The 15,186-nt window shown below is 42.0% G+C and overlaps 1 protein-coding gene across 1 annotated transcript in view; it reads left to right on the forward strand.

Annotated features, from left to right (window-relative positions):
• The window catches only part of ccdc3b (coiled-coil domain containing 3b), a 22,500-nt gene extending 14,214 nt beyond the window's left edge, over positions 1-8,286 (forward strand). Inside the window, exons 5-6 of the mRNA XM_041951098.1 lie at positions 603-777; positions 6,564-8,286. Of these exons, the coding sequence (XP_041807032.1) occupies positions 603-777; positions 6,564-6,857 (469 nt within the window). The 3' untranslated portion in view covers positions 6,858-8,286. The remainder of the gene's footprint in view (positions 1-602; positions 778-6,563) is intronic.
• Positions 8,287-15,186: the final 6,900 nt, after the last annotated feature.

The following is a 15,186-nucleotide window of genomic DNA, read 5'->3' on the forward strand; positions in this document are numbered from 1 at the left end:
TTATGTTTCCATCATCCTGGAGTCCAGACAAGTTCCTCTGCATCCACAATTCCCTCTGACCTCCTGGTCGCTTATATCTGACCCTTGACCTTCTCAGTTGAAGCAAAACATCAACTTTCTTTGTGATATCTCAACATGCACACATACCTTTGTGTACACACACACATGCACACACAAACACACACACACAGTCTCTGATAGGGACAACCAAACTTTTGACGTCCCTCGAGGGATACAAGATGGAATCCAGATGTATGGAAACACGTTGCTTCAAGACTTCCACCCTCACACACTTCACATCGTAGGAGAAGATATGAAACATGCACAGTAAAGCCCTTTGGTTAGTAATTTGCTGGCTTGCCTCATCCACATAATGCTTGAATTTGCATAAAAATAAACTTGGACCTGCAAACAATTCTGCATGGAGGATTTTTTTCTTCTCAAAGCTTTCAAACTTTTACTGTTGACATGTGTCTGCAGACTTTATAGGATAAATAGGTCAAAGTTGTCCATTTGCTTACATTTGAATGGACTATTGATAACATTAATACATAATTTCTTGTGTGTGTGTGTGTGTGTGTGGCATCTGCGTCTGTTTTTAGGATGGATGAGAACTACAATATTGTCCCTCATGGAGTGAACTTCCAGGACCCCATCTTCCCCGACACTGCCGAGGTCCACCGCATGTTTGCCAGCCTTTTCCAGTTTTCCAACTGCACGTCTGGTACTCAGGTCCACCGCTACACCCCGGAGTGGGAGGCTCAGGAGGATAGCCGGGTATGTAGCCCATCAGAACCACCACCATAAACCAGTTCATGCTGTTGAGGAAAAGCCTCTTCTGAAATGGCTTTCTCACGCTCAGTTCGTGATAAGGACTATTTTGATTCAGTTGTTGCGTATTCATGGTGGCTACACAAATGACTTGGGAAAAAAAGACAGGAGCCCCAGTAGCTCGAGGTACTGTGGTATACACATAAAGGATTTAATATCGGATCCTGTTGTTTTCAAAGGAATACTATGAAGGCGCTGGCAAGTTAAATATGTTCTTAATGCATGGGAAACCAAACACACATTTCCTGAGGTTTTTCCAGACATAAAACTCACAATGTTGAAAGGAAAAATCTATTTAAAAAAACATTTAAAAAAGCACATGTCTTTCCCATCTCCTAGGCAAACCATTTCCTTCTTTTTAGTATTTTAATATTCCAAAAGACGAGAGCCCCAACATAGAATAAGTGGCATCATGTGGAGTCATGTCCAGCGCATCTACAGTGGTCCCTGAAAGCTTACAAAACCAGTACGTTTGGTCGTCAGTCCTGTTGCACACAATGTTCAGCAATCAAAAGAGAAACAGTAACGCTGATCGACCTGAACACAGATGCAGCCACAAGACATGATGAATATTTAGTAGACTGAAAAAACTTTCCACCTATTTATATAACCAGCGCAACATTTTCATGGCCATCCTCTGGGGGATATGAAAGGAATTTATGGAAATGTAGAAAATCACTAACTGAAGTAAAACCAGGGAAAGCGGATACATCATAAAAGTAAACTGCAACTCTTAATCACAAAATAGCTCCAGGATTACACAGGACAATGCAGACTGATGACGGCATGAGAGGATCTGAAGGTCACTGCTCTCTTTAATGCTAACAACGCTCATATTGATGCATGTCAGGTTTCAAAATGACCTGAATTCATTTGCACCCTCTGTACCCTCTTCACCTTAACACCAATGGCTAAGACTAACACCTGGTGACTCTGCATGTTTCCTGAATCTCGTCTCAGACTCTGTGTGTCAGTACATAAATGGTTTCCAATTACTTACCACTGCTTTATCCCCCTTAATGAATCTAAACCTTTGGCATAATCCCCCTGATTTAGGTCAGTCCTGCTCTGTCTGTTTCCAATCATTTTCTGACTACTCATAAAAGCACATTTCTGCCATGGCTAAAGAGAATGAAAACGTGGTTTGTATTTCCATTAGACTTAAACTTTTGGGTCAGGCCTGTGATTATAATTACAGAGCAACTTGTAGATATCAGCGCTGCTTTCTTACATCATTCTCATGATTAGATTTCCTCCAAGCAAAATAAAAAACAGACATTGTTTTTACTGGTACTGCGCAACCATTGTTTGGACAACTGACCCAAACTCTCATCAGAACAGATAACGTTTTATAGTCCAGTATCAACTAGAGTACAGTAAATTAAATGGCACGTAGTCGTCTTAAGATTTAACACCAAACAGCACCAGCAATAAAAACATTATTCTAAGGGTTTTTTCCCACAGTTTCATGTTCCCAAAGCTAATGCATAAATATGACTGCTTAGGGGCTACGAATGCTGCTCTGACTTGATGCTGGAGACAAAGACAAAACTAACTGCTGTCCACAAGATTTCAGCATCAGTTAACATGCTCTAACTAAAATTTTCTTTCCTGCCCAACATGTGCAGACACTCACCTGTTTTTCCTCAGAATGGTTTCAGACACGCCTCCTCTGAGATGGGAAATTACACATAGAAAAGGCTTCGGTCCTGCATAAAACATGAACCCTTTTGTTGTGTCCATGTTGCAGTTGTGCTTGGATGACATCAGGATTGATAAAAATCCTGCCTGATACTGGGGGTGTGCCACATGGATCCATTTTGGGGCCTGTCAAATACTGAGGATATGGAGTTTAAAAGATGTGGGCATTTACCAGGCGAGAAGGGTCTTAAGAGAGTGCTATGTAGCAGAGTTGCATTGTGGGAAATGTAGGAATAAGTGGTCTTGGAGCTTGAACTATACTGGTATCTAAAAGACAGGAAGTTCCTTTGGTTTTGATTTTGATTTTGACCATCCTTTTTTGATCTGTCTCCACTTCATGAAGGAGCAGTAATAATGTCAAGGTCATTTTTCTGCTGCAGAGCCTGTAAAAACAGCTGCATGTTGTCTTCTGAAGATTACTCTTGTGACTCTCTAGTAAGTCACATAAGTAATCTCAGTAATCTCTCAGGAAAGTAAAAATGTTTGACAGACAGTCTGCTTTACCAACTACCATTTATATGAATGCTAAATACTCTCACAGAAGCTAAGCAGTGCACTGCTGTGGACAGGGTCAGCAGCAGGACGGGTTATACCCATGTAAATTAATCAATATCTGTTTAAGTGTGCACTATATTTCCTCCACTTTACTTTGTCGTCAGACAGCACTCTCCGTTGGCACTATATTCTCTCAACCATAAACAACACACTACACACTGGTCCAGACCATGGCTAAATAAGCCAGTTGGACACTTGCTGTACTCAACCATCAGGTAATACTAAATACATAATACAATTGAATGAAATGACTTTCCAAACAACCATAAAGAATTGTGGTTTCCACAGATGTTTCCTCTCTCTCTCTTTCGGCCCATTCAGTCTCCATCTGCAAAAGCTCTTCTTCTGTGTCCTCTGATTCATGAAGGCGTCCACTGGTCTCCACATTTCATCATTGCCACTGTCGTTATCGCTCGTTTTCACTTTATTGTATTTGTCATCCCTTCCATAAACTGTCGATACTCTGTGCTAAACAGCTGACCGGTTTGGATCACACTATAATACAGTTTGTGGCACGTGTAGGAATAGAGAACTTCCATGATTGAGAATCTTGTGTCAAAGGAAAGTGCTGTCTGTTAGAAGGTAATGTGCTGAAAACATTCATATAGCGAACATGTAATTTTTAAAATTTATTCAGGTGGATGACATACGCTCTTTGCTGACCCCGTGCACAGCAGCACATTGTGTAGCTCTTGTGCCCAAACTGCTGACCACCATCCACTGTAGATAACACACTGACTATGCATAAGCACCTCATACAGCCCCACTCTAAAAACCCAAACTATCCCTTTAGTTAGATTTGTATTTAATGCAAATAAACAAAATGTATATTTCTTAATATCCAGAGATATAGATGACCATAACTTGCATGTCTCCTTCCTCCCTCTCTTTCCTCTCAGTTCTGCACTGTGGAGATATGATTCACTGAAATGCTATGCCGTCAGACTCTGTTAAAACTTTCACTCTGAAGTTTGGGGATGAGGTCATTCAAATGCTCACTGCAGCATTTTATGATAAATAAGATTGATTTGCCAGACGTCGTAATCACTGGTACATATTTATGTACAAAACCCTTGTTGGAGAATTGCCATTTCATATCTCATCTTTGCTGCTCTGGAACTCTCGTTCATACAAACCGGCCCAAATGATCCGTCAGTGCTTATGAAACAATATATCAAAGCTAATGCAGGAAGGACTGTTTCCTGTTAGTGCAGTGGTCTCATGGAATAATTTGCAAAGTCACCTAAAATTCAAAATTCCACTCTGCAACTTTTCTCAATATTACCAAACCATACCTGCCTGGATGGATGGATGGATGGATGGATGAATGAATGGATGGATGAATGAATGGATGGATGGATAGATGGCTGGATTGATGATGGATGGATGGATGGCTGGATGGATGGATAAATGGATGGATGGATGGATGGATGGATGGCTGGATGGATGGATAAATGGATGGATGGATGGATGGATGGCTGGATGGATGGATAAATGGATGGATGGATGGATGGATGGATGGCTGGATGGATGGATAAATGGATGGATGGATGGATGGATGAATGAATGGATGGATGAATGAATGGATGGATGGATGAATGGATGAATGAATGGATGGATGGATGGATAGATGGCTGGATTGATGATGGATGGATGGATGGCTGGATGGATGGATAAATGGATGGATGGATGGATGGATGGATGGATAAATGGATGGATGGCTGGATGGATGGATAAATGGATGGATGGATGGATGGATGGCTGGATGGATGGCTGGATGGATAAATGGATGGATGGATGGATAGATGGCTGGATTGATGATGGATGGATGGATGGCTGGATGGATGGATAAATGGATGGATGGATGGATGGATGGCTGGATGGATGGATAAATGGATGGATGGATGGATGGCTGGATGGATGGATAAATGGATGGATGGATGGATGGATGGATGGCTGGATGGCTAGATGGATGGATGGATGGATGGATGAATGGATGGATGGCAGGATGGCTAGATGGATGGATGGATGAATGGATGGATGGCAGGATGGCTAGATGGATGGATGGATGGATGGATGGATGGCTGGATGGATGGATGAATGGATGGATGGCTGCCCCTTTCTGATCTATTACTTTGAATATCCATGTCACGTTGATAAAGCACAAAAGCTTATGATAAGGAAAATACGTCTACCAGTCAGAGGCAGGTTTATGTTGTACGTCTGTGTCTCAGTCTCAGCTCCAGACTTTTTCATAGACAACTACCTCAGTATCACACTGCAGCTCAGCCTACAAAAACACTGCAAACGTGGACATAGGAACTGACTGAAGGTGTCTTGTGTTTGAGTGAAAGTCATACCTGAATGCACAGAAAGAGTGATGTGTCGTTTTACACCCTCTGCTTTACATAACGTGGGTTGTTCTGCTCCTGAACTTCATCCTTTGCTTTATAAAGTTTCATACCCCTTTCAAATCCCTTATGGGACATAAGTAAGTGCACATGGGAAGAAATCCACAGCTAATATTACAGCGGGTAATGTACTAACCAGTGATGTGTGCCGGCAGCCAGCAGCACATTTTTAACATTTCCTCAAAACCCTCAGCGGTTGTTATCTGATGGCAGGGAATATACATCAGTGTTTCACGCTGGCCCATGTGGAAGCATTAGGATCTGTGAAGGAAATCCACACTCAGGCAGACAGGCATGCAGTCAGAGGCAGCTGGAGCTAATTTTTTCACCTATGAAAGGTCCGGGCCTTTGGATCATCTGTCGCAGGTTCGCAGGCATGTTTGGTTTCATCTCGCTGTGGCGTCCCACCGAAACAGACAGAGCCTGAAGTTGTGTAACCACCGTCTTAATCTTTAGATTCAGCTTGGTCCCTGCCTGGAGCGACAGTGTGTGTCGTCTTTGGCTTATATAAACTGGCTGGTACATAACGACCTGCTCGTATCTTTAGGTACATTTCCAAATGTTCCGCAACAAGAAAAGTATAACCACAAAATAGCCGCCAAAAACTGCGTTTTTTGACTCACTTGTACACAACAGTGGAATATGCTGAAAGACTTACGAGCTGTTGGCACTTGTTGTCATCCCAAAGAGCATGCCAGAGAGTGTTCTCTCATTTGACTTGTCCAGAGGAAATCCAGCATCAAAAACAGCAGATCTGTCAGGTGCTACGTCATAAATGTTACAAAAACATTAAATCTGATACTTGTATTTAGTGTGAGCCGTTACGGAATATAAATTTCATTCAAATGCCCTCGCTGTCTCCAGTCTGTTGCAGAATATAAGACGATACGGGCCTTCTTTAAGTAGCTGATCGCTAGAGTCAGTGTTTAAATGGGTCATTGTCAATCACGTGTTCGCATAAAGTGCACTTAATCAGAAGGTCCTCATGCTGTTCCTGATATTTCAAATGTGATTACATTAAAACTGAAATAGGAAGACTTATACCTGTTCCTCTTCTCTTGGCAGTTGTTGTGCTCCTCAGTGCAGAAGGCTCTGTTTGAGGAGGAGGAGAGGGTCAGGACTCTCTCCCAGCAGGTGCGCTCCTTGGAGAAGGCCAACGACCACCTGAGGGAAAAGGTGAAGACCATGAAACGTCAGCTACGCCAGGCCCAACGAGAAACGACGAAGGAGCAACAGACCCTCAGCCTCAAACAGCTCTACGAGCCAAAGACGCCCCAAGCTCACCCGGATCAGGACACGACCCAGGACCGGAAGAACCCGCCACTTAAAAAGGTCCTCTCCAAGAGACTAAAAAAATAGATTTTTGTTTTTTAGTTCTGTGTAAACCAAATGTTGCTGCCTGTGATGTATGTCAACGACGGAGCAAGCTGAAAGGATTGTGTGTGAAAGCTCGGGGAAGAGACGGTAACAAGCAGCAGTGGTAATTTAGAAAGTGATGGACTTTAATTGTAATGTCATTACATTCTCCTTCAGTCTTCAGCCTAACTCATATGCTTATTTCTAAAGGAACATTACAAAGTTCAAGAAACTCCACAACCAAATTTGGCCATTCTGTTGGTCCAACAATTTCACCATTTTAGTTAATGGTAAAATTGACCTGTGCTATTCAGACTACAAAAAAGACCATTCATGCCTATTTACATCCTTATCCTTATACTGTGTGTGTGTGTGTGTGTGTGTGTGTGTGTGTGTGTGTGTATGTGTGTGTGTGTGTGTGTGTGTGTGTCGGGAGAGGAGGGCTTTCACTTGACCTATTTTGTGTCCCCAGATGAACTAAAGTGAAGGATTAACTGCCTCTGAGATAAAGGATTTAAACGGTTTCACAGGCGTGAGAGATCTTCATCTAAAGCTCCTGAACTCTTATTTCGCTCCATTAGTCCGATATGATCCCTCTCTCTGAACAACTGTTGCTGTTACCTGCGTTAACCCCCAACTTTTACCTTTGTCTTTTGTTAGTTTGATTCAGTGGCAGCACAAGTATCCTCCAGACTTTGGACAGAGCTCCCAGCTGGCAGACACAGCATTGAACAACATGTGGACAATGTTAAAACATTGAAAATGTAATATCTTGCTTTTTTTCTGTGCGGGACACATTATGCATTGAGTTAATATTAGTTAGGTTGCATACTTCAGAAACACTATCACCAAAACGCTCTAAATCAACCTCTGTCCAGTTATTAATTGCAGCAAATGTAATAAAGTATGGAATGTACAAGCTGTGAGCGTTAAACATCTTGTGTGTGGAGAGACTTCACGCTCTGACTGTGTTTATTAGTGTATAGTTAGAGCAGAGCAGCTAAAGTTTAAAACATTCAAGACCTGACGTTACATAGCATCATCCTCTTCTACCTTTGCCTGCTTTTCATTTACATGTTTGATCTATTTATACCCAAGAAACTATCCCAAAGTGTGGTGATTCTTTAAATTCAGTGAATTGTTTCCCAGGAGTGCGTTTTAATGCAAACTGGACTGAATGAAAGTGTAATTTTTATCTTTGAAAAAGGGTGCTGAGCACTCGTAAGTCCAGCCGACGAGCCTTGCCTGGTAAACGATTGGCTTTTTCTGTGTCAGAAATCAAAGTTCGCTTTTTATTATACTTTTTGTATTTGCTTTTCTGGATGTTTTTGCTTTCTCTAAACTATAAACATCTGGTTTGCTTTGCCAACAGCATAATCATTTGTGTTACAATTATTGTGGGGTTTTTTTATATATAAATAAATGAACTTTTACAAAAATTCCTACGTCATTGTTTGCAGTCGTCACAGTCGACTTCATCTTCAGAACATGCACATGCACTGGAGGTTACTTTTAAGAGATAGAATTAGAAAGAAATGAATCATTTCAATATAAAAAGTAATACATGCGCAGACTGCGGCCGGAGAGTTTCAACATCTAAATCAAACAATAAAAATCTAAATTGTGTAAGGTTGTAAAAGCAGTTTCCTGTGCAGCACCACAATCTGTACAGTGGGAAAAGAAATGAAGCTGTTTCACAGTTGCATTCTAGAAATGCAGAATTTATGTGAAGGACTTATGTTTTTATGCTCGTATCTTTTGCCTCATCGACTTTTCCAGACTTGTCCAGAAAAGAGATTCATTTTAAATGGGTCTGACACCAGAACAAAGGGACTACTGAGAGGGCTGCGATGCGGAGGGCTAATGAATTCAAGTGAAAGTTTCAGACCTCAATTGTAACGTTTCCTGCTTTGCATGTATTCAAGTCAGAAATGACAAATGTTTCTTGGCGTGCACAATATCTTTACTGTGATTCAGTGCGAATAAATCAAGCGTTTTCAAAGAACTGGTGCAAATTCAAAAGCAACATAAATCCTAAAAATAAATTGGCCCCGTTCTGACCTCTTCCTGTCAAGCATTTGTTCAGTTTACATCCGGTGCACTTTCATACAGCACACAGCACAATTGCAGGCACGAAATCATCTTGGCAGATGAAATTTTCAACACAATTTCCAGGAGAGCTGAACCAAATTTCTTCCATATGGTGCTGTCGCATAAAAGCGATGGGATGAGAGGCGGGGTTTGCACGGCGAGAGGAGAAACAAGAAATGGACGCATTTCAAACATGTTTTACGTCAGGAGCCCTCTCTGCAGGGTTGTTCTGCAGGGAAGCTGGATGTGAAGGGGACATTCACAGGCCTTCTTCTCGCGTATCCTTTGACCTCTTGACCAAAGAGAGAAAGTGTTGCAGAGAACAGCTCATCTTGCCTCCTGGTTAACTTTTTCATCAGACAACCTTGCCTGCAGCCAACTGTCAAAATCCCATGGACCCGGGCCAAAGATGATAAACACACACTGCTTTCTCAACACAAACCACCGTGCACAGCCAAGCTGCAAAACAGATGTCAGGCAGTACGACTGCGCAGTGGTGGTCCCTTCCAGAACCTGGCTATCTGTGGACATGGCTTATTTTTGCCTTGTTTTATGTTTGTTTTCAAATGCTGTTTCTCTTTCTCTGCTGCTCTGGTTTCTTTTTTTCTTTTTTTTTTGTATTGATGATCCCAGAGCATCTGATTGGCTAATGCAGTACATCTTTTTCTTTTTCTCCCCCTTTCTGTTAATGTTTTCTCAAACAGCTACACTTTGTCTGTCATTGTGTGTCATTCATCGCTCTGCATGAAGAAATCCACCAGAGCAGCTTCTAACTTTGGGCTTTCTAACCTTGGGTTACTTGAGTCTGCACTTGGAGAGCCAGTGTTTCCTTTTGAGAAAAGAAATCCAGCCCTTTGTGTTTTGAGTTATTCACCCCTATTACATTAAAACAAGACTAAACTTCTATAGTTACGCTAACACTAGCATGATTCCACTCATTTCTTTTGATTATCACTGTGACAGTACAGTAACTCTGTTTGTCACTAAAAATATGTTTTGTGTATTTTGCATATTAAAACAGCAAAGGCTTTTATTGTATTGGCTGTAATTTGCTGAGCGCACCAAGATATCAGTGTGCAGTCAAACCAAAGTAGAGCAGCGGCTGATGGGAAATAAAATTTTGACTTCATAATGGCCCAAGATGAAACGTTAAGGGGATCTCCAAAGTTTTTAATTCACCCAGAGGAGGACATCGGCTCAACCAAATTTCATGGCAATACATCTGAAAGCCGTCCGGGCATTTCACTAAAATCCACAATGCAAAGCTTCTGATGGCGCCAGAGGAAAACTGAAGTCAGCAGGGTTCACCCTCTGGGCACCGTGCATGTCTGCACAAATTTAAAGGTCATCCATGTAATATTACAGTCTGGACCAAAGTGGTGGACTGACTCTCCAACCCTAGAGGCGTGCTGCTAGCGTGTCTCAAAACCCTTTTGGAATGTGTGTAATAACACCAGAATCTAAACACGACAAGAAATGTGTTAATGCGTTGCGCCCAATCACAGGGCAGCAATACCTTCTCTCTCTGTCAGTTTGCACCTTGCTCGCAACTCACGCCGTGAACGTCATCCAGCACGTCCGTGAACATGGGCTCGATTTGAGTGGAAACGTTTCCTCATCGTCTCATTACACTTGACGAGCTGTACTCTGGCGAGGATGAGGTGATTTTTCATTGTTGCCTGTCCACGTCTGTTTCAATAAGGATGACTGATGTGTGTGTTTGCCCTCAGAGACCTCTGCCGTTCCAGTCTAACTAAAATCACAGTGCCGTGCTTTTAACCTCAGCCACGTACTGTAAGCTCAAGAGAGGGAAATTCATGCATAAGTATCTCGGCAGGCCAAAAATAGTGAGCTCAGTCTTTTACTTTACAATAATGACCACAACACCAGATTGAATTCCACGGCCCAGTTATGGCACACAGACGCGCCACGGTTTCATACTTAAGAATCTGGATTTCACTGTTGTTTTTTCACTCCGGCTAATAATATTTCATGCCCACAGTTTGTGACTAAATGACACACAAACTTCATTCCAGGCTGGAAACCACTTCTTGAGCAGCTTCAGTGTTTATGTGTTTGGTTGCTTTCTTCTTTCACCTCTTCATTGTTTTAATCGCCTTTATGCTTCCTTCCAATTTCCCGTTTGGCTAAAGGTAAAATCCTGAACAGCCTACTTCTTTCCCACCCACATCCTCCTCTTCCCTTCCCCCCCTCTCTTCCTCCCTCCATCCTTCACTTGTAATTACTCCTGTCCTCATCTGGGCTGCTGATGAAGTCCACAAGACAAGCTGGAGGAATTTGACTTCATGTGTTTGCTGTTAGCGCTGCCAGGCTGTTTTTCTATCTGGTGCTGGTATATTTTCAGCCCTGCATGTTCACAGTGTAAACAGTGTAGGGTGATTGTTCAGGAGTTGAGGCTTTTCTGTAGTTCATCCTGGACTGTGTGTGAGGTTTTTGTATAGTTTTGAGAGAGTATCCTGCTGTGGGCTGACTGCTGTTCTTTGTAAATGCTACACCTGTATGGCTAACTGGTGATTGATATTCTGATACACGCTGAGGTGTTGCACACATCTCAGATGTGAGAAGTTCAGAGTTGGTCAGGGCTTCAAGTCTGATTGAAAGCATTAGTCAGTGTGGTGGTGAGAGGTCCTGATGAAACGTCTTGGAATCCATCAGTACTGCACTTCAAAAGAGTAAAAAGAGCTCATATCTCTTCATAGAGTTTGTATCTGGCAACTGTAAATCTGTATTGTATTCAGTGGCCAATAATCTGTTCCTGCAGGTTACAGGTACAGAATCAGTTTATTGGTGTGCAGATAAGTGATAAGTGTTTATGCAGCCTCACTCACAAATACTGACTAAAATCAGTCCCACTCATCATATTCAAACAAATGATCAAGCTGTGAGGTTACAGATTGCAGCCAACTGACCATCCCCTGCCTCACCTATCTCTTGTAGGAGAACTATGGTGGTGGCCACAAAACTTATGAAAAACACTCAAGGTGCTCTCTGAACCAGTGTAAGATTTGTCTGTTCTGGGCTAATGTAGAAACATGGTGGGACATGGTGGACCTGGTGGAAGATGGCCTGCTCCCTCTGTAGATAAAAAGGGTTCATTCTAAGGTAATAAAAATGCAACAATTCTTCTTTTGGGGTGATTCCACACTAATAAATGAATACCCCTAAATCCTACACACAGGACCTTTAACTGTAGCTGTTTATTGTTTATGCATGTCTTTAGTTTCACAAGACTTTTTTGACTTTTCATTATAATAATCTTCATAATTATGAATATGATTCAACTTCTGCCATATTCTGCCAATGTTCTTTAAAAGACCTTTATTCGGCTATTAAGATTGCTGGATCCTATCCCAGCATGCACTGGGTGAAAGGCAGCGCACACTGGACAGTTTACCAGTCTGCCACATTGCTGACACAGACAACCATTCATGACTCACCATTTAAGCAAACCTGCACTTCTTTGAACCCCAAACCCTTCTTGCAGGGAGCTGGCAGTGCTAACCCTGTGCCATCATGTGCAGTATACTGACTATATACACACACACCTGTACACAATTATTAGATTCACCTGACATTTACTTTCCATTTTTATTATGGTCTTTTGATCAAAGCTAAGAAATGATACTGGATGAATCGAACACAGTGAGAACTAATGCCAATAAGAGAATTGGTAATAACTGATTAATTAGGGTGTGTGGGGTGAAACAGTGAAATACTCAGTATCTCATTATTGCTTCTTTTTTAAATAATCTTTTTTACTAGACGTGAGTCACTGGGCGTGTTAGAGCAGATTTAATTTGCAGCTCTCTTGATCAGCAGTGCTCCTTCTACTTTGGTGCAAACATGTCCTCCTGTGCAACAAGGCAGAGCATATTATTTGAGCATAAATGAGTGCCTGAGAAAAGGTTCCCGACAGCACCGTCCTGCAGTCTGCAGGGGTGGGGCCTCCGAAAATCAAAAACTGTCTTGCTGTTTGCTGACTTCTTGAGAATGGGAAGCAGAACTTGTTTAGTGGTGAAACTGAAGGAGCTGTTCTTATTTCTACAAGCATCCCAATCTGAATAAAGAGTCCAGGGGCCAAGACACTAAAAAGGGGCAATTTCAGACTATTAGCGAATAAAAATCTGTGGAAATGTGAACAGAAACAGAAATACTGCTGCAGTAGCTGCTGTGTTGGACTGGTGACCTGGTCTGGGTGAATGAGTGAAACTGGGTTATTAGTGTAAGTCTTTCATATTGATACCCAGAAGTCCATTTTGTATCCTGTCCAGATGACGCATCAGTCTAGATGTTCAAAGGTATAGGAGCAATACACTTTCATGATGTTCCCCTCTGTCTGTTCTGCTCTTTCCACGTTTTCTTCCTGACAGTGAGTTTCCTTTTCATCTGCCGTGCTCGGGGACTGTGCTGTGTGATGGACAGAGTCGGGGTAAACTCTCAACTCAGACCAGTATCAGATGTATTACTAATGCAAGTAACATGGATGTCAAGTTTCTGGCAATGTTTGACCCTAATTGCAGGCTGAATTTTCCCAAAAGTGGAAAATTATTGGCTCTCCACATACTGCCAGATACTCTCCATCCTGCTCTCCATCCTGTTTATTATTACCAACTGCGGTCTGCACAGTCATGCGGGCTTTGAGGGTCTGCAACGTTTCATAAACAGTGGTGCTTTGGCTTCAGGGGCTGCAGCACTCTGTTTTGATGCTCCAGGAAGGCTCAGGATTGAGTCCGTGTTTTTCAGAAAGAGATCTGAAAAACATGAACATCTTTTCAGAACTGAACAAACTGGGTCAGATTCAGGTTTGAAGAATTCGCCGTTAAAATCTGTAGCAAATCTCTCACACTCAGATCTGCTAAAATGAGTCATTCACAGTGAGTGAATTGTTCATAATCTGCACGTCACTCATCTCCAGGGCACGAAGAGGAGGGTGACCTCATTGTATAGTTTGGTCTCTCACCCTCTGCTGTGCTCCAGCACCTCAGGGACTTTGACTTGCTCAAACTCAAACATCCTGATTTTACTCCTGAAACAATGTGAGGCCACAGGACCGAGGAGGACTGGAACTGGAAAATCCTTTTTACATTAATGATTTGTGTCTGTTTTTCCACGTTGTGGTCCAAAGAAAACATTCAGCCAAAATGCTTCATGCTGTATGACGCTGCATCCAAAACAAATGCACAACCGAGATACAAGGAAAAGATCATGATGATGAAGTGAGGAGGGAAAAGTGAGAGTGTGCGTGTATTTATTTGGTGTTTTCTTCGTAAAGCCACCCTAAATCTATCCACACAAGTTTTTGTTAGTTAAGCTCACAGGCTGCACGCCACGATGTGTGTGTGTGTATGCTGGCCTGTTCTACACACTTTCTGTAAGTTGTGTGAGAGCGTCTGTGTGTGCGAGAGACGGGTTAATTAAAACATCATATAGTGTGCAGTGACTACATGATGAGATTAAATTTTGGACGTCCTCCTGTGCGTGTCATGAAAACAAACAGCATATCTGAATGGACACGGCGTGTCATTGAATTTGTTTTTACCTCCACTGAGGAGCTAATGTTTCCAATTGTCTGTTTCTACTCAGATTTTGGTGAAATTTGCTGTGAAGTCCAGCCACGGGCCTAGAAAGTGCTGATCTGATTTTGGTACAGATGCAAGTGGTCAAGTAAACCATCTAGGCACATACGCTATGAAGCACTTTCTGCATGTATGCACTCATAACTCTTGAGCTGTGTGGTGTAGACGCTAAATTCCTTTTTCCTTCACCACATTGCAAATAGCAAAAACACCATTCATTTGTTATGTGACATTCCATATCTGCTATTCTCCTATGCACCATTTAACATGAAATGCCACAATTATTTAACACATTGTGCAAATTGCAACCACATGTGCAACCACACATGCACGACTGTAGCATTGCACACACTCGAAAAAAAAAAACAAAAAAACGTTGGCAGTGAACACAGTGCACGTAGCAATTACATTTTCCTACAAAATGTAACCAGCAAAAAAAATTTGCACAATATAAACCCATCTTTCAGGAGACAGGGTGGACATATCGCAGATGCTGCTGAATCTCACTCATAGTTGGCACTACAGAATCATTATGAATTTATTTGGCTCGTTGGTCATGAGTCCTACTCACTTGAAATGGGATTAACCCTTTTTTTTTTTTTTAGTTAATCTCCAAAATATTTTTTTTGAATTGCAGTTTTCCA

This window comes from Chelmon rostratus, chromosome 2 (assembly GCF_017976325.1).
Source record: "Chelmon rostratus isolate fCheRos1 chromosome 2, fCheRos1.pri, whole genome shotgun sequence".
Classification (NCBI taxonomy): Eukaryota; Metazoa; Chordata; class Actinopteri; order Chaetodontiformes; family Chaetodontidae; genus Chelmon; species Chelmon rostratus.